The 21,111-nt window shown below is 46.2% G+C and overlaps 1 protein-coding gene across 6 annotated transcripts in view; it reads left to right on the top strand.

Moving 5' to 3' along the window:
* The window catches only part of EHBP1 (EH domain binding protein 1), a 1,903,610-nt gene that overhangs the window by 762,691 nt on the left and 1,119,808 nt on the right, over positions 1 to 21,111 (top strand). For all 6 annotated transcript variants that reach the window (XM_086927633.1, XM_086927634.1, XM_086927631.1 and 3 more), the window contains one exon: positions 9,202 to 9,460. In XM_086927633.1, coding sequence (XP_086783759.1) covers positions 9,202 to 9,460 — 259 coding nt within the window. The remainder of the gene's footprint in view (positions 1 to 9,201; positions 9,461 to 21,111) is intronic.

Raw genomic sequence — 21,111 nt, 5'->3', positions numbered from 1 at the left:
TCTCCGTCGCGCGTCCGTAGAATATATAGTAGCTTACAATAAAACAAAATTTAAACAATATATTTAACCACTGCACAGCTTTGCCAGTGCTTGCTCAGTGCTATCTGCTTTGGTATATAAGAAATGCGAGGCAGTAGGAGATAAAGCAATTTGGTTACAATTTTTTCTACAAAGGACCTCGGTTATATGAATTTAGCTGCCAAGCTTTCAATACTAGCAGTTGAACTATTTAAATGCTCACTCTGTAATGGTCTGTAAGAGGAAAGTCTTCAAATATGGGGCATAATTGACACAAAGCCTGCCACCAATTGCAACATCTATATAGCGCTTACTGTCCCTAAGTGGGGCGCTGACGCACTTGCCAAAGCTGGTGGCACACTGCACCGTGCATGGTGTTTGGAATGGTTGGAGGCCTGCGCCCATCTGAGCTTGACTGAGCTTGGATCCCGCTCCAACCAGGGTCCGTGTGTGTCACGAGTTTGCTGCATACAGGAAGAAATAAACAGTGTATGGTAGGGAGAGAGATATGACGGGTACAGGCCACAAGCTCAGGTAGCACTCACACATGAGGGAGATCGTCAATGGAGAGGAAAGGGGGAAGCGAGAGGGTGAAAGATGGGACGACCGGTTTAGAGGCAGGGTCTACAGCAGAGCATCAAAGGGCTGGGCGAGAAGGGAGGGGGGAATGCGAGGAGATAAGGACCCAGAAGGGGGAGGAGGGAAATGCGAGCAAGTTAAAAGGAGACTAAACTGAAAGTACGGCCGGCAGGCCGTGAATAATTAGGGGGTGACAAATGCGCTGGGAGGGCTGCCTTTGATGTGGGAATGCGAGGCAGGCAGGCAGGCGGCTGGTGGCATTGTGCACGCGCTTCATGCACTGCAAGGAATCGCCAGCCAGTGGTGGTGTGGTTAAAGACTGGATAAGCCCCTATAGAGCTTGCCAGCTGTGCTGCGCACAACAGGCGAGCCCTAAAACGGCTGTTGGATAAAAGATCTCCGATAAAGTTCCCCTTCTAGAGGTGAGCCCATTGGGTATTGCACCGCCGACCCAACGAGGAGCAGCCCAGATGATGAATCATGACACCTGCAAGGGTGCGCGAGGGCATTACATCCAACAAAATGGATGCCCAACTGTGACCTCTCTGAGACCAGTGGCACCACAACACTGGTGTGACTCATACCTTTCTTCTCCTTAGGAACGGCACAGCCTCCATTGTCTTGATGTAGTGAACATTTGCCTTCTAGAATGAGGGCCTGATTCACAAATGTAAACTGAGACTTTAGTGCAAGTTTATGATTGTTTGCTATTCACAAAGGGATTTAAGAGTAGTCTCTTTATGACTGCAGATTCTCAGCACATAAAAAGACCTCACTTTTTGTGTTCGGAGATTCGGTAGTCTTAAAGATCCTACTCGTAAATCCCATTGTATAATAGCTCACTTTTAGAAAGCAATTTCATGGTGGAAAGTTCATCTGGAACAGCTGAGAACGACCGCTCGCAGTCACTGATGCTTGAAGTAAACAAGCATTGGCATAGCCAATAGGTCTCGATTTTGAGACCTCATAAGTATTTAGTTATCCGGCACATTATCCTTGGTGCAACAACATCAACCGTTGCATGGCTAAACACTTATAAGGTCCCAAAGGCGAGACCTATTGGCTATGCCAATGCTTGTTTTTTTTGTTAGGCATAGGGGATTTAGTGATTTGCCCTGAATCACAGGATGTTCTGCGTCATTGCCGAGACTCGAACCCGGTTCCCCTGATTCAAGGTTGACCGCCCTAGCCGTTAGGCCAACTCCTCTCCCAATCTATCTATGGTGAAAGCCAACAGAAGTGGACTGGCCTTAAGGAACCGGGGCGTTTCTCCTTTGCGTGACTGACTTTTCACCAGCCCTACCAGTCTTTCAAGCACTGGCCAGCATGCCCTTAAAGAGAATAATGTGAAGCCAAGGGTTTGGTTTTTTTATACTAAGCTCATGAATATGATAGCCTGATCAGTAAAATCCTGAGAGTAAAACCGGAGACCATGGAGGGTCATTGGGAAAAGAATGTGTGGCGGTCCCTCGACCCAGCAGCCTTTATCTGGGCTATGTTTGCATGTATGAATGCTGAGGGTCTGATCAACTGCAGATGTCAGGAAGTTCTCACCACGCGCCAGCTATGTGCGGATGGGAGGGTGTCCGAAGGCCTGGGAAGCAGCTCTGGAAGAGATAGCACGGAGGAGAGGTGCATGCATGAAGGATAGCATTACCTCCTCGTCCTGTCTCCCCTTCCCATTCCTTAACAGTAAGCAGCTAGTCTGCTCCACAGAAACCTATAACCTAGCTGAGCTTTTTGCACTTCCCCCAACATGGCGTCACTATCACGTGACAATAAAGGGGGAAGTGCTGGATAGAAACATCCTGAGAATACCAAAGAAAACAATCCCTGAAAGCGAAACAATCACCCCAAAGAAACAATGCAACCCAGGGAGGGAAGGAAGGGCTCAGGAATGGGACGGGGAGACCAGGACTCTGAGTAATGGATATTACTGGTGAGTAACCTGGCATTCAACAGTGCAGCAAAGCAACTTTAAACGAAATAATAACGCTGGTCTGGAACCGCGAAAGGAAACTTCACGGTACATATCTCGCCAATTTCTAGAAACATCCTCAGCGTCTCAGTTGTGAACTCGAATTGTCAGCTTCAAAGACTACTCATCTTATTCACTTTATAAAATAAAAATAAATTAAAAATACTCAAAAAAGGAGGGAGGGGCGGGGTACAAACACTTGTGTTGACAGATATCGGACAAAAAGAGCACTTGGCTGATAACTCAAAAAAATTGGCATTTGGGAGTAGTGTGCGGGGGGGGGGGATACGACCTGACAAAGAAGGATGACAAATCTTTGTGAGGAGGCGGATCTGAAAGTAACAGATCCCCAGTTACCTAGTCCCTGAAGTGAGTAGGCACATATAGTCCAGTGTTTTTAAGCTGCATGATGGGATTTGTAGTCCTGGGTAACCCATTATATTATCGGAACAATTCCCATAATCAAAAGAAAGCTCCTGGACTGCATGTCCCGCTGTTGCATTCATCTGAAAAACTTGAATGCTCTAGAGCATATATATTGTACAAAAAAAATAATTAAAAAGACAATTAAAAAAACCACATGATTACGAAACATAAAAAAAAACAGAAATCCCCTCACGAGCAGGCATGTGCTTTAAGATGGAGCGTCAGGGTTGTCATTGCACCTGAAAATCAGGATTCAACGCAGGACCTGCCTTGACCCCTCTGCTCCTCTACATGAGCCTGAAGAGGACTATTTCCATCTGACCAATGTCCATCTCGCAACTGACAACGATGACGGACGAGTCCGACCTGTGTACCAAGAAGCTGTCAGTGCGTACCGTCTGCGGGCTGGACCGAAGGCTCTGGAAAGTTAATCATCTTACAGAGAAAGAGACAATGCGATGTGCGGAACCTCAAACACAGGAAGAAAGGAATGCAAAGTATCATTGCAAGAGACACAAAGATAATTAAAAAATGGCGAAGGAGTTAGGCACACCGTCAGAAGTGAACATTCAACGAAATGCAGCGCGCACTGAAATAGGAGACAGCAAAAAGGTGCAGGTTTGATGGTAACACGCACACAAAAATGCATCACAGACACTAATGAAGGAAACACACAAAACGCACCCACTACAGAGGGAGCAACGTTAACAAAACAAACAGAGGGTGTTCTCAACAGCTAACCAGCTTCTTGGCACTCACCTTCATGCGAGCGCGAGCAAAAGTAAAAGCATGCATCGTGGCTGGGAAGGGGCGGAGGAGCATTGAGAAAGCAATCAAGTGAGAGGAAAGCCAGATGGTGCCTGATCGGGCGCTGAAAGCTGGTTGTTGCGTGCTTGCACGTGCGCGTGAACGCAAGCGCTAGGCCAGCCAAAGCAGCTTGTGGGAGCACTTTTTAAAGCCCCTACTAAATGTCTCTCCGAGCAGCGCATGCACTGGCTCAGGCAAGACCTAAAAAGAAGGTTAGACACCATTACTTGAAGTAACAAGAATTGCGAATATCATAGGTTTCACCTATGCGAGACCTATTAGCATTGTCAATGTTTTTAAAGATATTGCACAGCATTGCAAAGCAAATAAAAACAAAGGGCTATCACGCAACCAACGCTTTAAGCCAAATTGCACAGCATCCCGCACTGCTGTGCACATTGACAGTGCCAATAGTTCTCACATTGGAGAAACCTCTTAGCTCTGCCATTGCTTGTTCTCCAACAGCCACAGCTTCCAATCTTGGAACTGGGAAGGTTCAAATCCTGCTGTCGGCTCAACATCCTGTGCAAAACTACATAATTTCTGCATGACTAAAAAACGAACAACCATGTTTAATGTAATGTGTTCCACATGTAGACGCTTCAATGTCCTTGGGCCAGGTTCGTACTATACAAAACTGCAAAATAAAATGTTTGTGTTTTTATTACTAAAAGTGTTCCTATTCACCTGCATAGCTGGTCAAGTGTTTACTATTTACTCGTTGGAATTCATTGTTCAGGTATCTTATGGAGTGTGCATATGCTGAATGTCTCAGCATTTTTACCAAATGAAATGCCCCATATCCGTTGTCCATTATCCAGGGCAGGCATACAAAATACAGTTGTATGTGACTTTCAAAGATGTAAAAACACTTACTACTTAGAATAACTAAAAAGGCCACGTTATAGCTCTTGTTTTTGTAAGTCATGTTGCACAGCAGCTGGGCTGCTTGCAATGTTTTTAAAAACATGAACAAAGCCATCTAGCACTATTTGGATTTGATAATATTTTTTAAAGCTGTTGCACAGAAGTGCGGCTGTTATGCAACATGGATTAAGGTAAATGCAAGCAAAGTTTTATGGTGTAGTCAACGCTGGGCAAGTCATAGCGCTTTGTTTATATTTACTTTAAGACATGTTGCACAGCAGCCCATGCTGCTGTTGAAAATGCCTTAAAACTGTGCAGGGCTGGGGTGGCAAGCAGCCCTTTCCTTGTGTAATGTAACTGGTGCTCATGTAGCTTCAATAGGAGATTGTGCTATACAAATCTGCAACAACAAAAAAGGAAGCAACAAGAGGGTGGGAAATTGCGCTACAGGGTGCGGCAATGTGGATGGCTTAAAGAGGACAATAACAAAGAGGAGAACTGCAAGAGAAGTGAAAAAGAATCCCTGGAGGTGTCTGTGGCGACTGGAAGGACACTGGCCACAGGAAGCAGTACTTGGTCCATGCTCCACGGTAGGAGGAAGCCGGCGGTGAGGCGGAGGTGCCAACCACAAGGAAGCAAGAAAAAAAGAGTGACGTGGGAGACAATCAGTGGTAAGTAAAGGTAAGTAATGGGCGAGCTCTAAGCCCCTTTAAAGATTTTTTTTTCTTCAGAAGAGATTTGACAAGCGCTGTGCAGGTGAAACCAAAAACTTCATATTATTGGCAATGTAGTCGATGTTGCCAGACTACCCTGTAAGCTCCTATCTATCATTCACCAAGAAACAATTGCAGTGGCGCTGGTATGAATCCAGGATGGCGAGATAGGGGTGTGAAGAAAAGAAATACACATCTCTTCACGGCCGCGTCTCTCCCCCGCTTCGCTTCCTGTCAAGTCCCGGGACGGAAGGAGGACGCACACAGGCTCCCCTAAGACAATCAAAACTCTGATGTCAACATGACAGCAGCGTTGTGATTTGTCTGAGCGCAGTGGGTTTGGCATTCAAATGGGTACTGTGAGCTTGTGCATGTTCTCCACCCAGGCTGTGCAATACAGCCGAGTGAAGAACTTGCTAAATACGCATGACTGTATGGCCGGCCAAGCCACCATGCGCACTTAGAAAGTGCCTCAGCCACCCCTCCCCCGCTCTGTGAACAGCCCAGCCGAGCCCCACCAAACTGCCTCAGCAGGGAAAAATAAAATGATAATATCTAGCCCTGGGCGAAGAACTACGCTCCGTTCGCGGAGTTTGCGGAGTTTCGGCAACTCCGCGCTCCGCGGAGAACGCGAAGTTGTCGAATACTCCGCGAACTGCTGCGTAGCGTAGTTCTCGCGCGCTCAATAGCATTTTCGCGTGCGCGAGGATGCTTTTCGGGAAGATCGAGTTGCCGAACATGCAGAAACTGCAATCTGGCACAGAATAACTCGCGAACACGTTAGTAGTGACCGGAAATAAGGGGACGCAAGCGGGCGGGACAAACCTCATGGGTAACTTCGCGCGCTACACATCCCGAGCATGCAGGCAATCAATCAATCAATCAATCAGGATATTTGTATAGCGCGCTACTCACCCAGAGGGTCTCAAGGCGCTTGGGGGAGGGGAGTCCACTACTGCTCGAACAGCCATGTCTTGAGTTGCTTCCTGAAGCAGAGGTGGTCTTGGGTCAGGCGGAGGTGGATGGGGAGGGAGTTCCAAGTCTTGGCTGCCAGGTAGGAGAAGGATCTTCCTCCCATGGTGGATCTTCAGATGCGTGGCACGGTGGCGAGGGCGTGGCTGTTCGATCGTAGCTGGCGGTGGGAGTGTAGAAGGTCAGGCGGTTGTTGAGGTACCTGGGGCCCAGGTCGTGGAGGGCCTTGTGTGCGTGGGTGAGGAGTTGGAACGTGATTCTCTTGCTGACGGGGAGCCAGTGAAGGTCTCTCAGGTGTCCAGAGATGTGGCTGTATCGGGGGATGTCCAAGATGAGTCGTGCGGAGGCGTTCTGGATGTGTTAGAGTCTTTTCTGGAGTTTGGCTGTGGTTCCGGTATAGAGGGTGTTTCCGTAGTCCAGTTGGCTGGTGACGAGTGCCTGTGTGACCGTCTTCCTGGTTTCGGTGGCGAGCCATCGGAAGATCTTTCGGAGCATGCGTAGGATGTTGAAGCATGATGATGAGACGGCGTTGACTTGTCTGGTCATCGAGAGGGAGGAGTCCAGGATGAAGCCCAGGTTGCGTGCGTGGTCCATTGGTTTGGGTGGGCTGCCCAGGGCAGGGGGCCACCAGGAGTCGTCCCAGGCGGAGGGTGATGATCCAAGGATGAGGACTTCCGTCTTGTCTGAGTTCAGTTTCAGGCGGCTGTTCCTCATCCACTCGACTAGGTCTTTCATCCCTTCATGTAGATTGGTTCTGGCGGTTCCTGGGTCGTTGATGAGGGAGAGGATCAACTGGGTGTCGTCGGCGTAGGAGATGATGTTGAGGTTGTGTTGGCGTACGATGGCTGCGAGGGGGCTCATGTAGACGTTGAAGAGGGTGGGGCTGAGTGATGATCCTTGTGGTACGCCGCATATGACTTCGGTGGCCTTGGATCTGTACGGGGGGAGGCGGACTCTCTGGGTTCTTCCGGTGAGGAATGAGATGATCCACTCCAGTGCCTTCTCTTGGATTCCGATGTTGCTGAGGCGCTGCACTAGGGTGTGGTGGCAGACCATATCGAATGCTGCGGAGAGGTCCAGGAGGATGAGGGCCGCAGTTTCCCAGTTGTCGAGCAGGGCTCGGATGTCGTCAGTGGCTGCGATGAGGGCGGTCTCGGTGCTGTAGTTGGCGCGGAAGCCGGACTGCGAGTGGTCGAGGCTGGTTGGGCGAGCGCAATTGGTGATCCACTGTGTGAGGTTGTTGGCTGCTTGGTTGGGGTCCGTTGAGCTGGCGGGAGGGTTCTGGCTCAGTGAAGTGGTGAGCTGGTCGGTGGTGATCTTGTTCCAGTTCCTGCAGGGAACCTGTTGCGGGTGGTGGTGAGTCGTGGTCTTTCTGAAGCTGAAGTGGACGCAGCTGTGGTCTGTCCAGTGGAGTCCGGTGGAGTGGCTGAAGGAGATGTACTTGCTGGAGGAGAAGACTGGGTCAAGCGTGTGTCCGGCGTAGTGGGTGGGGGTGTTCACCAGTTGCATGAGTCCGAGGTTGGCGAGGTTGTCCAGCAGGGTGGTGGTGGTGTTGTCGTTGTTGTTCTCCAGGTGGAAGTTGAGGTCCCCTAGGAGGATGTAGTCAGCGGAGGCGAGGGCATGCGGGCTGATGAAGTGTGCGATGTCTTCGCTGAATTGTGTGCGAGGTCCTGGGGGTCTGTAGATGAGGGTGCCTCTGAGTGTGGTCTTGGGGTCGGTGTGTATCTGGAAGTGAAGACGTTAAGCGGCTGTGAGGGTGTCGTCTGATTGGTCGTGATGCGGATGGTGTTCTTGTGGACGATGGCGATGCCTCCTCCTGTCTCGTTGACGCGGTCTCTCCGGTTGATCTTGTATCTGTCCGGGATGGCGACGGCGATGTCGGGCGCTGAGGAGGCGTTCATCCATGTTTCCGTGAGGAAGGCGACGTCTGGAGATGTGGTGTCGAGCAGGTTCCAGAGTTCCACGGCGCTCCCGAAGACGAAAAATGGCTCGCGAACGGGTCAAGCAAGCTACTACGCATCCTCGCGGAGCTATGCGTAGTTCGCGGATTGCAAGTGCATCTTCGCGTAGCTCGCGGAGTGCGGCTACGCGAACTACGCCCAGGCTTAATAATAACGTTGTGTTATTATCATTTTATTTTTCCTTTCTGCAAAGCAGTGGGGCCCCAGAGCGCCACTGTACATTTGGTTAGGATTCAAGCCATTTGTGAAATTGCTGGACTGAGACATCAATGCAGTCAAACGTGAAATGAATGTGAGAAACTACGGGACTGCTACTCGAGTAATTCGCCACACCCTGTGTATAAATATTGACACATGCAGCATCGGAATGCACTGATGATTTGCTTTTGATGCCCTCTGTTCCTGTGTGTGATTGTAGTCTGCAATATTACAATTTCACATAGAATGAATGTATATAACCTCCCTCTATAAAACAGTGACTTTATTAAAAATGTCGATTCATTGTAAAGAGACATTTTTATGTTTATTTGTTACTCCTTAAGTGTTCAGCACTTGGTAGTGTATACACATGGATCCAAGCACGTGGACCTCACCGATTCCTATTTGAAATATCATTTTAGGCTTCAGCTGTACACATTGGCAGTTCGGTAACTACCTTCAAACCTTGGACCGAGCACATATTTAAGGGGTTTGTACATTTTATAATTCATCTAGTGTGCTTTCAAACCAGCTTTTGCGAAAGGATGCAAGAGTAGCTGTGGCAATGCCAGACTTGATCATGACTTTTTTTCTTCATGTCTTTTGCTTATGTGAATAATTGCCAAATAATCAACTATTTTATCATGAAAAGTCATAGAATTTACAATATTAATTTTTCTAGAACATCTCATTATTCAAGCTTCATCTTCAAAAACGGAAGAGTCGTTTTATGATGCTGATGAGTACAATCCCTTTAATGAGCCGGAAGATGAACCTTATTTGAACCCATTCGACGAACCAGAAGCTGAGATTGAATCGACATGTGAAACAATAAAAGACAATCTTCCCCAGCCCGAAAAAAGGAAAAATGCTCGACCTGTGGATATGAGCAAGTACCTTTATGCTAATATATCCAGAGCTGTGGATGACGAATTAGATGAGTAAGTATGTTTTTATTAAAGTTGAATCGGAATATTAGCACATTGAAATATAAAATTAAATGTTGAAGTAATTATGGGGTTTGTAAATTGCAGGCGATGGTGGGGTGTCCACCTTGTCTCAATGGATGTGCAGTGCTTCTAAGAGGTTTCAGGCTTAGGTACAGTGGAAGCTTGGATGTCTGAACATGTTAGAAAAAAGTTAGAGAGCTTCTTGACATCTAGATTGATGGTTGGGTTAGTTGCAGGTCTAAATTTACCATCTATCCTTCACAGATAGTTGGCTTGTTGAGACACCTATCATGCATTTCTAAATTAAAACTCTCAATCCCAAGAATGCATTTCAGTAGTTCCCCCTTCAAAAGTAAACTAACTTTAGTCACCTGTGAATTAATGCGTGCTCACAGCTGCAGGACTTGGAGCTCTAGAAATGGCAGGTACCCTTCATTCCCCTTGTTTATGTAGGCCACTGCTACGTAAATTAATCCATAATTTTCAAACCAAGTTGGACATCTGTATCCAAACTAGAAAAATCATAGATTTTCTTTCCCAAACTGCTGTTTTCTTTAAAAGTCTGGTTAATTCCTAGGACTTCTAAGGGGTAAGGCTCTTCATAAATAGATTTTCAATGTGTCCTATGAAGACCGTAGACACACTGACAAAGAATTATTCTGTCAAAACTGTCAATTTTTTTGGTTTGCACAAGTATGATTTGCATATAGTTGTTTGCTGTCTTTGTTGAAAATGTTACCAAAAATCAGTAAATTTGAATTTGTACAGAATAAGTTCTAGTGGGTATGTTGAATTCAAGCATTTCCACTCTCACTTATTGCATTGCTTGATTGAGACATGCCTTAGGGAATCAACAGTAGGCCTGGGTGGAGTTCTGCAAAGTACCGAATAATTTGCAGCGCTCTGCAGAGTTCCTCAAGCGGCGAGTGAGGCAAGTTGCACAGATTTTAAAAGCCAGGAGTTTGTCCCGCTCTGTAAAATCAGCACAAACTGCACCACACGCAGCACATGAGGGCACAGCTTCTTTCTGCTGCTCGAATAAATGTTCTACTCAAGCAGCAGCTTCCTGCTGCGACTGCCAACGGGACACAGTCTAGTTCATGATTTTCCGTGCTTGCCAACTGCGAAAGAGGAAAAACTCTGCTATGTGCCTCAACGTGGGGTTTTTGGGAAATCCGTGCCCTAATCAGAGGGGGAAAAACTCTGCAAACTCCGCGAGTGGAACGGAATTTTACGCCCAGACCTAATCAACAGTTGTTGCCTGTGAACCCGGCCCTGGTGTGCTGTTATGTCCTCTGTAACTGCCTGCGTGCTCTCCTACCTTCTGACCATTTCTACCTACCTACCCTCTACCCTTGAGTCTGCTGCAGCCAATACTGCTAGAGAACCATAGAATAGCGCAGACAATAGGGTGCACACTTGTAATGCACTGATCCCTCTATTGTCTGTGGTCTCTTGTGTGAGAACATCTCCACAGCAGCTAGATTTCTTACCATTCTCCACTCACTAAATACTTAATTCCACTATAGCGATACTCATGAAGTACTGGAAATAGTCTGCTGTATTGTTTGTGAAGGTCTGCAGGTCTTCTGATAAAGGTTTCACTGTGAGCGACAAATACAGAAAATGATACCAAAAGACATGAAATATATGAAGCTTGAATCATGTTGGTGCGACTAGTGAGGTGGTTACTGGGCCTGGAGGGATGTCAAAGTTTGAGAATAACCACTACCTACATAAATCTTTCCAGTTGGGATTCACTAAATATAAATGGCACTCATTCCACACATGCACGCACATGCGCGCACACACACAGCACAGCACACATTCCAAATAAACTCAGTTATTACACTCTTACAATAGACTCATTCCTCTTTCACACACATACACATGCATGGAAAATAGAAAGCCAGACATGAATTCCTAGCACAGCAGTTCTATAAAAAGACAGGACTGGATCACCTTTTGCCACTTCGTAGTTATTAATGGCACATCGCCTAAATACATCATAAAAAGCAAATGCCAGCCTCTTATTGTAATTAAAAGCCTAAGGCATTTCTAAATCATCTCTTTCATCCTAAAGTTAAGATGATAATTTTCTGCTAAGATTACCAATAAATGTGCCTGCTGCTCCCCAGGACAACTGTGAGTAGACTAAATCACACAGGGACACACCACTTTCAGGGTGTCCCAAAAGTTCCTGCTCCTTGGCAGTTAAAGTCTATACAAAAATGAGTATCAATCAACTTCTCTGGAATCCCACACCCAATCTGGTCAATCTTCTGTGTCACTTTCCTCCTATGGTGTGTTGCATGCACCTGGTTCTCCTGCTACTTACAATTCTTTCAGTGATACCTCTCATCTGAACCCAGCAGCACTTAGCACTCAGGTGCTGGTCCAAAACAAAGGAAAAGAAAAATATTGTGTGTGTGTGTGTATATCTATACTACTATTATAAAGAGAGAACACACACCTTTTGGCAAGGTAAACTCGGGAACCACAGCGCCAATCCACACACCCAATACATTGTTGTAATCCTCAGGGTGTGCAGATGGACATAGGCTATAGAAAATTAAAAAAAACGTACATTTAAAAATATAACTTTAAAAAAAAGTAGTGCCCTGAAAGTAGCGCCGGCCGCGACGCTGACGGCTACGACGTAGCGCTGGCCGCAATGTACATGATGACGAGGAGGAGCGGCAGTGAAGTGAGGAGCTCGGGGAGGAGCTGCGGCTCAGGTAAGGCTCTGGGACACAGGACGGGAGGGAGCCGGTGCGGGAGGCTGGCCCGGAACAACTGCAGTAAGGCTCAGGGACTGGGGGCAGCATTTCAGGCTCGAGTGCACTCCCGCCCCGGCCCCCGCCCGCCACGAAATTGTCCGGGACACAGACAATGTCGTGGCGGGCGGGGGCCGGGGCGGGAGTGCACGCAACCCTGAAATGCTGCCCCCAGCGCCCTTCTGCCCCAGGCAACGCTGGGGCGGGCTGCTAATATATATATATATATTTAAGCTATGCTTGCCTCTTTATGGTGTGGTGGGAGGAGCTGGTCCTTAGGCGTAAATACATAGATTATTGCACCTCTATAATATCATGGCTTAGGTTTATTGATGACCTTTTTATTGTCTGGCATGGAACTGAAGAAAGTGTTTTAAAATTTATACAGGAAATTAATGTGAATGATCTAAACTTGAGTTTTACTTTGAATATCAGTAAGGAATCGGTGACATTTTTAGATGTGCAGGTTTTTTTAGTTAACAATGTTCTTAGTACTACCCTTTTTAGGAAACCAACGGCGGGTAATACTCTTTTACATGCAACAAGTGCCCACCCACAACACCTGATAAAATCAATCCCATACGGTGAGATGCTATGCATCCGCCGTATATGTAGCAATGAAGAGGATATGCAGGTTAAGCAACAAGAAAGTCTTTGTAGATTTGTGGAAAGAGGATATGGGGCCAGAACAGTAGAAACCCCCATCAGGAAGTCACGACTGAAAGCTAGAAGTGATCTTCTCCAATATAGTCAAAAAGTGAGCCAAGCACAGAGTGCAGAAAGTAATTCAGTTTGGCTAGTACTGACGTACTCCAGACAAGAAAAGAATTAAGGAGTATAATAAGACGTAACTGGCATTTTGTGCAGGATGATCCGGTCATAGGAGGATTGATGCCCACTAACCCCTTAATAACCTACCGTAAAGGTATGAGTTTGGGCTCAATCCTGACCAAGAAAAGCAAGGAATGTTTTGGCAAGGAACCCTGGCGCCCTATAAGTAAAGGGTTTTACAAATGCTTTGCGTGCAAGGCATGCCAGTATGGTGTGAATACCAAAAAATACACCACGGTCATCCCAAAAATTACAAGGGAGATCAAACAACATCTGACCTGCAAAACTGAATTTTGCATATACATTCTGGAATGTGAATGTGGGTTGAAATATGTAGGTAGTTCGAACCTACCGGTTCACAAACGAATCCTGCAGCACCTGCGTGCGATAACTAACAAAGATCAAAGTTATCCAGTTGCCCGGCACTTTGAGGTATGCCACAATAGTAAACCTCAGTGTTTAAAATATTATGCCATTGAATCTATACCGGCAACAAAAAGAGGTGGGGATAGGGAGGCCCACATGCGCAAAACTGAAACTAACTACATTCTGGAATTTGACACCAAATGGCCCGGGGGATTAAACACCACGGAGGACCTCCATACATATTTATAAGATGTCATTACAAAATATGTGAGGTCCCCAATAGACATATGTATTGAAGAACACAGTAACACAATACCCATCATACATTGTGGTAGAAATTAGGGAAACCCAACTGCTAGATTTTGTCAGGTCCCAGATTCTTCGCAGAGGCAGAACTGATGCTGGCTCCCAATGCCCTACCCCCGGTGACGCCGCTTCACGAGCAACGGCACCAGAGACAGGGAAAGGGGAAGTGGACAGAAAAGAGAGACACTCCAACAACAACTGGCGCCCACTAGTCCTTCTATGTTCTACTGGTGGTCAGGACTACTCTTGGGTTCCTAATACACAGAGGAAAAAAAGAAAGACAATGCAGCAACTCCAACTACACTTCCAGGGAATATAATACACAAATCCAGTTTATCCTACCAGTTGTCTTTAGAGCCTTGCCCCTCTCTGTATGTGGTTGCGAATGGTTACCATGAAGTAGTGGAGATTACTGAAAAAGGGAGAACACCCCGTTAGTGACGGAACTAGAGGAAAGGTTCCCTGACACCACCTCCCTGTACTCGCTCGCCTACCTTCTTCAATGATAACGTTGCTGTAAATGGGAGTCTGTTCACAAGGGTGCTGAGTTAGCCATACAGTTTATGAAGACAGTCTTGAGCTCTTGATAGGAGCGCGCAAAAAGAAACCAGGAAGGAAAGAGAGGGAGGAAGGAGATAGGGAAGCGCAATGGGGGAGCTCTGTGGAACTGGATTTATTTCCAGGCAATTGGAAAAGTCTTACTTGGTCCTCCGGTGGATGACAGCTCAATATCCTCTGATGTTTGCAGCCTTGTCCACACTGAAGAGATGGAACTGAGAGACGAAGATAATTCTCCTCAGGAAAAGTTCTGAAAGTCTCTCTCACAAACTCCTTAGACTCTTGCTTGAACTGCTGTCAAGCGCAACCTGCTCTCGACGGACTTCTCTTCACTCAAACGTCGAATAAACGAGAACCACTCACTGACTTGGTTCTCACCGCTTATATCCAGCTTCGACTCTGGACGAAGATATTCAGAAATGAAACTATGAATTGTTCTCTCAGGAAACACTAAAACTCGAAATTCCTGTGAGCGCCTTGAATTACGGCCACTCACGGTAAAGTCTATTTTGAAGTGCGCAGTTCTCAGCACGCTCGCTCTTCAAGATAGCGAGAGACTAGAACGTCGCCGGTTTGTCACCACGGCAATGGCGGCGACCATCTTGAATTCCCCAGCTAATTCACATTAACCCAGAAGTTCACCATCTTTGGTTTCACCACAACCCTGGATGTCTTCTTAGAGCGGGAATGTCCTGTGTAGTATAGAGAACTGACTGAATGATTCCTGACAGTACCCCCTCTCAAAGACCGAGACAGCGGTCCTGGCTTGGATGGGAACTGAGAGTGAAAGCGTTTGACTAACTGAGAAGCATGAACATCTTCAGCTTTTTCCCAGGAGCGATCCTCCGGACCATATCCTTTCCAATCAATTGGATAAAATAACTGATTGGAACGGATCTTGGAGTCCAGAATACCCTTGACCTCATATTCAGAATGTCCCTGAACAAGAAGTGGAGGAGGAGGCTTCTCTATACTAACCAGAGGGGAACTCTTTTTCAACAAGGACACATGGAAGACGGGGTGGATCTTCATGGTAGGAGGAATTTGTAATTTCACAGTGACCGGACCTAGGACCTCTTCAACTAAGTTTGGACCCACAAAGCGATGCTGAAACTTCCTATTCCCCTTAAGATGCAAATGTTTAGTGGATAACCACACTCTGTCACCTGCCTGATACTCTGGAGCGGGTTTACGGTGTCTATCTGCATATTGCTTGTACTTTTCTTTAGCCTGAATTAAGTTCTCTTCTGCAGACTTGTGAAGGGAAGACATGTCTTTCAACAACTCTTCTGCAGCTGGCACCCCCAAATCCTCCCGAACACAAAAAGGGTTAGGATGCCTACCATAATTGACATAGAAAGGAGAATAGCCTGTAGATGCACTTTTCGCGTTATTACATGCGAACTCAGCCATCCACAGTTGATCAGCCCACTCTCCTCCCTGATCCATAAGAAACAGTCTTAGATATTGTTCAAGTTCCTGATTTTGACGTTCAGTTTGACCGTCAGTCTCGGGGTGATAACTGGTAGAATATCTCGGTTCCACCCCTAAACCATGAAGAAAAGCCTTCCAGAAGTGGGAAACGAATTGAGCCTCCGGATCAGAAACCACTATCTTGGGAACTCCATGTAACTTCTCTACGTACTCCCCAAATAATCTCGCTAACTCCTTTGCAGATGGGAGTCCAGACAGGGGGACAAAATGACACATCTTGGAGAAGGTATCCACAAAGACCAAAATGGTGTTAAACCCGTTGCTAAGGGGCAGATCTACAATAAGATCCATGGATACAGTATGCCACGGACAGGTAGGAGTTGGTAAGGGTTGCAACATGCCCTGTGGAACTTGTCGGGTAGCTTTGCTTCGGGCACATAGATCACAAGACAACACATACTGCTTGACAGAGGCAGACAGCTCAGGCCACCAAAAATAACGCTGAACCAGATCTAGAGTTTTCATGATGCCTTTATGTCCAGCTAATAGTTGATCATGGCACATCCTCAAGGCCTTTTCTTGCAATGACAGGGTTGGAAGATACAGCGCTTCTCTATGATATGGCAATTGTTGATGACACTTGCGTTCTGGGTCTTGAGCTACCCAAGCCTTGATTTCTTCTGCAGACAAACTTTTCCTGACTTCTTCTTGGAATCCTTCCAAGGTGATTGTGCAGATAACTTGAGTCTCTGGAATAATTGGTTGAACTTCCACCAAATGCTGCGTTTCCACAGTATCAATTCCCGACAATGCATCTGCCTTCCCATTCTTGCTACCTGGCCGATAAGTAATAACAAAATCAAAGTCAGAAAAATAGAGAGACCAGCGTAGCTGCCGGGGAGTTAGAGTCTTTGCCGTTTTCAAGAATTGCAGGTTCTTGTGATCCGTGAACACAGTTACTTTATGTCGAGCTCCCAAAAGATAATGCCTCCAGTCTTCGAAGGCATCCTTTACGGCCAACAGCTCTTTTTCAGCAATTGTGTAATTGATTTCCGCTGCATTCAGTTTTCGTGATCGAAAAGCCACAGGATGCAATTGCCCAGTATCTGGATGTCTCTGCGACAGGACCCCTCCAATTGCCTGATCTGAAGCGTCTGCTTCCACAAAGAAAGGTTCAGCTGGATCAGCATGACGTAAGAGTGGAGCGGACGTAAAACTCTTCTTCAGGGTAACGAAGGCATTCTCGGCCTCACTGGACCACTGGAATTTCACCCCTTTCTTAAGAAGTCGAGTAATTGGAACAATCAATTGTGAAAATCCGGAGATGAATCGACGGTAAAAATTAGCAAAGCCCAGAAACCTCTGAATCTCTTTCACATCCCTGGGCGACGGCCAATCCTCTACAGCTCGCACTTTTCCCGGATCCATATTCACTCCCTGTGGAGATAGCACAAATCCTAAAAACTCCACTTGATTGGAACTGAATGTACATTTTTCCAATTTTACAAATAGATGATGAGTTTGTAAACGATGCAGCACCGTCCTCACATGTTCTGGATGTTCTTGAGGATCTTTAGAGAAAATTAAGATGTCATCTAGGTAAATTACCGCAATCTTGTCAATCAGATCTCCCATGACATCGTTAATAAAAAAACTGGAACACAGCAGGGGCATTGCAAAGGCCGAAGGGCATCACGCAATATTCGAACAAACCGAACTTCGTTCGGAATGCGGTCTTCCATTCGTGTCCCTCCTTCATCCGCACCAAATGGTAGGCCCCGCGCAGATCCAGTTTAGTAAAGATCTGAGCATCTTTGATCTGATCCAACAAGACCGAAATTAGAGGCAAAGGATATCGATTCTTGATGGTGGCTCGGTTTAATGCTCGATAGTCAATACAGGTCCTTAACGTTCCCTCTTCCTTCTTAGGAATAAAAAACAACGGCGAGGACACCGGGGATTGGGAGGGTCTAATGAAACCATTTGCCAGATAGCGATCCAAATATTCTTTTAAATATTGGTTCTCTTTTTCCGTAAGAGCGTAGATTCTGCTACAAGGAAGCACTGCTCCAGGTTCCAAATCGATGGTACAATCATAAGAGCGATGCGGAGGTAATACTTCTGCTTCCCTCTCATTAAAAACTTCCTTGAATTCTTGATATTCCGCTGGAATCTCCACAGACGTGATTACACTGACCGACTGCCCCCCATGCAAAAGTAATTGCGATGGAGTCGGACTGAGCTTCGGTGAGTCCTGACTATAACAATGTTCTTGACAAAAATCTGATTGCATCTTCACAGTTCGATTTTCCCAATCAATTGTTGGATTGTGCAGGGTCAACCATGGTAAGCCTAAAATCAGCTGGAACTGCGGCGCGTCAATCAGATTGAATTGCACCTGCTCATGATGACCATCCGCTTGGTAAAGCTCCACAGGTTCGGTGTGACAAGTGATTGGAACAGAAGACAGGTTGGTTCCATCCACCGCTCTCACAGGTTCGCTCTTAATTTTTCTGATGGACTGGATGCCCATTCGCTCTGCGTACTTGATGTCGCAAAAATTGCCCGTAGCTCCTAAGTCTAACATAACCGCCACACCTGAAATTTCTTGACCTCGAAACTTCAGGGTCAACTGCAAAATAAGATGAGGCATCTGAGTCTGCAACGTATTCGAAAGGGAATGACTTTCTGGGATAGTCTTCTCAGTTTCCGCCATCAGAGCGACTCCTTCTACTGATGGTTCATGGCGTTTCCCTTCATCTGAATCTTAGGTCGCTTTGTGCATTCTTTAACAAAATGCCCCGGCATTCCACAATACAAACACAATCTCTTCAATCTTCTCTGTTCTTTCTCTTCCTTACTCATGGGTCCATGCACTGCTCCAATCTGCATGGGTTCGACGTCCGACTGAGCACTGACACTCTTAGACCCTTCTGTCTTCATTCTGTCAAATCGTGAAACACTTACTCGGAAATCCCTTTTCTTTTCACCTTTCCTTTCCACACTGCGAAAATCTAACTCCAACACTAAATCCACCAAGGCTGAAAGCTCAGTTGGCCGGTTAGGTATCTGAGCTAGGGAATCCTTCAGTTCATCCCGAAGTCCTCGGTAAAATAAAGCTGCTCTCTTCTCCTCAGGCCATTGAGTTTCGACAATGAGTTTGTTTAACTGTGCTAGATATGTAATCAGATCTCCTGACCCTTGTCTGAACTCGAGCAATTCATTATCAGTAGCCTGAGATATCCTCCTTCTATCAAATATGCAGATAAACTCCGTTTTAAATCGATCAAAATCATGCAGGAAAGGATCATCTTGTGTTACCAGAGGCATTGCCCAATTTGCCGCGTCCCCCCCCAGATATGACAAGACAAACGCCACTCTAGACTGGGCATCAGGAAAAAGGGTAGGACGACACATAAAATGTAACGAACATTAGGTCAGAAACAACTGGGCCTTTTGGGGGTCCCCATGAAATCGCTCCGGAGCTGCTAACGGAATTAAGGGAGAAACAGAATGGATAACTTGCGCTACTGTTCTGGTATCAGACTCGGTGGTACTCTTGCTAGAACTTGGGGAGGGCCCTGCAGGATTACTCATCGCCAACCCATCAACCTTCCGGGACAACAGCAAGGTTTCCTGACGGGAAACTACTAATTCTTGTTTCAAATTTTTATTTTCCTCCCTTACAGCTCCAATCTCTCTCTGAATCCCTGCTAACATTTCCCCAAGGGACTTTAAACTAAACTCTTCAACCATTCTGCCTGGGCGAGTGAACCACTTGGGCACTTCAAACTGTCAGGTCCCAGATTCTTCGCAGAGGCAGAACTGATGCTGGCTCCCAATGCCCTATCCCCGGTGACGCCGCTTCACGAGCAACGGCACCAGAGACAGGGAAAGGGGAAGTGGACAGAAAAGAGAGACACTCCAACGACAACTGGGGCCCACTAGTCCTTCTATGTTCTACTGGTGGTCAGGACTACTCTTGGGTTTCTAATGCACAGAGGAAAGAAAGAAAGACAATGCAGCAAATCCAACTACACTTCCAGGGAATATAAAACACAAATCCAGTTTATCCTACCAGTTGTCTTTAGAGCCTTGCCCCTCTCTGTATGTGGTTGCGAATGGTTACCATGAAGTAGTGGAGATTACTGAAAAAGGGAGAACACCCCGTTAGTGACGGAACTAGAGGAAAGGTTCCCTGACACCACCTCCCTGTACTCTCTCGCCTACCTTCTTCAATGATAACGTTGCTGTAAATGGGAGTCTGTTCACAAGGGTGCTGAGTTAGCCATACAGTTTATGAAGACAGTCTTGAGCTCTTGATAGAAGCGCGCAAAAAGGAACCAGGAAGGAAAGAGAGGGAGGAAGGAGATAGGGAAGCGCAATGGGGGAGCTCTGTGGAACTGGATTTATTTCCAGGCAATTGGAAAAGTCTTACTTGGTCCTCCGGTGGATGACAGCTCAATATCCTCTGATGTTTGCAGCCTTGTCCACACTGAAGAGATGGAACTGAGAGACGAAGATAATTCTCCTCAGGAAAAGTTCTGAAAGTCTCTCTCACAAACTCCTTAGACTCTTGCTTGAACTGCTGTCAAGCGCAACCTGCTCTCGACGGACTTCTCTTCACTCAAACGTCGAATAAACGAGAACCGCTCACTGACTTGGTTCTCACCGCTTATATCCAGCTTCGACTCTGGACGAAGATATTCAGAAATGAAACTATGAATTGTTCTCTCAGGAAACACTAAAACTCGAAATTCCTGCGAGCGCCTTGAATTACGGCCACTCACGGTAAAGTCTATTTTGAAGTGCGCAGTTCTCAGCACGCTCGCTCTTCAAGATAGCGAGAGACTAGAACGTCGCCGGTTTGTCACCACGGCAATGGCGGCGACCATCTTGAATTCCCCAGCTAATTCACATTAACCCAGAAGTTCACCATCCTTGGTTTCACCACAACCCTGGATGTCTTCTTGGAGCGGGAATGTCCTGTGTAGTATAGAGAACTGACTGAATGATTCCTGACAGATTTGCACAATTTTTGTACTATCAATATTTATGTCTTTTAAACTATGTTAGTTTTTTAGATATAGTACATGTGTTGTTTATTTATTAGTTGGAAATGACCAATAATTAATTCTGGCTGGTTTTAGATATCAGGGTAGTTTTATCCAGGTGTCTTTTAAGTAGTTGGTTTTAATTGTGTCACCGATTTCCTTCTTTTATAGCTATGTATTTATGATATGGTAGAGTGTTGTAGTTTGTCTGTGTCTTTTTAAATACCATGGTGTTTTAGGTCTATGCAGTTATGAAATCAAACTGCTAAATAACACAAAGTACTGTATAAATGAATATGAACATGTCCCTTATTAG

The sequence above is a fragment of the Lissotriton vulgaris genome, chromosome 6 (assembly GCF_964263255.1).
Source record: "Lissotriton vulgaris chromosome 6, aLisVul1.2, whole genome shotgun sequence".
Classification (NCBI taxonomy): domain Eukaryota; kingdom Metazoa; phylum Chordata; class Amphibia; order Caudata; family Salamandridae; genus Lissotriton; species Lissotriton vulgaris.
Note: the sequence above shows the minus strand (reverse complement) of the source record. Positions and strands in the feature narration are given on the sequence as shown.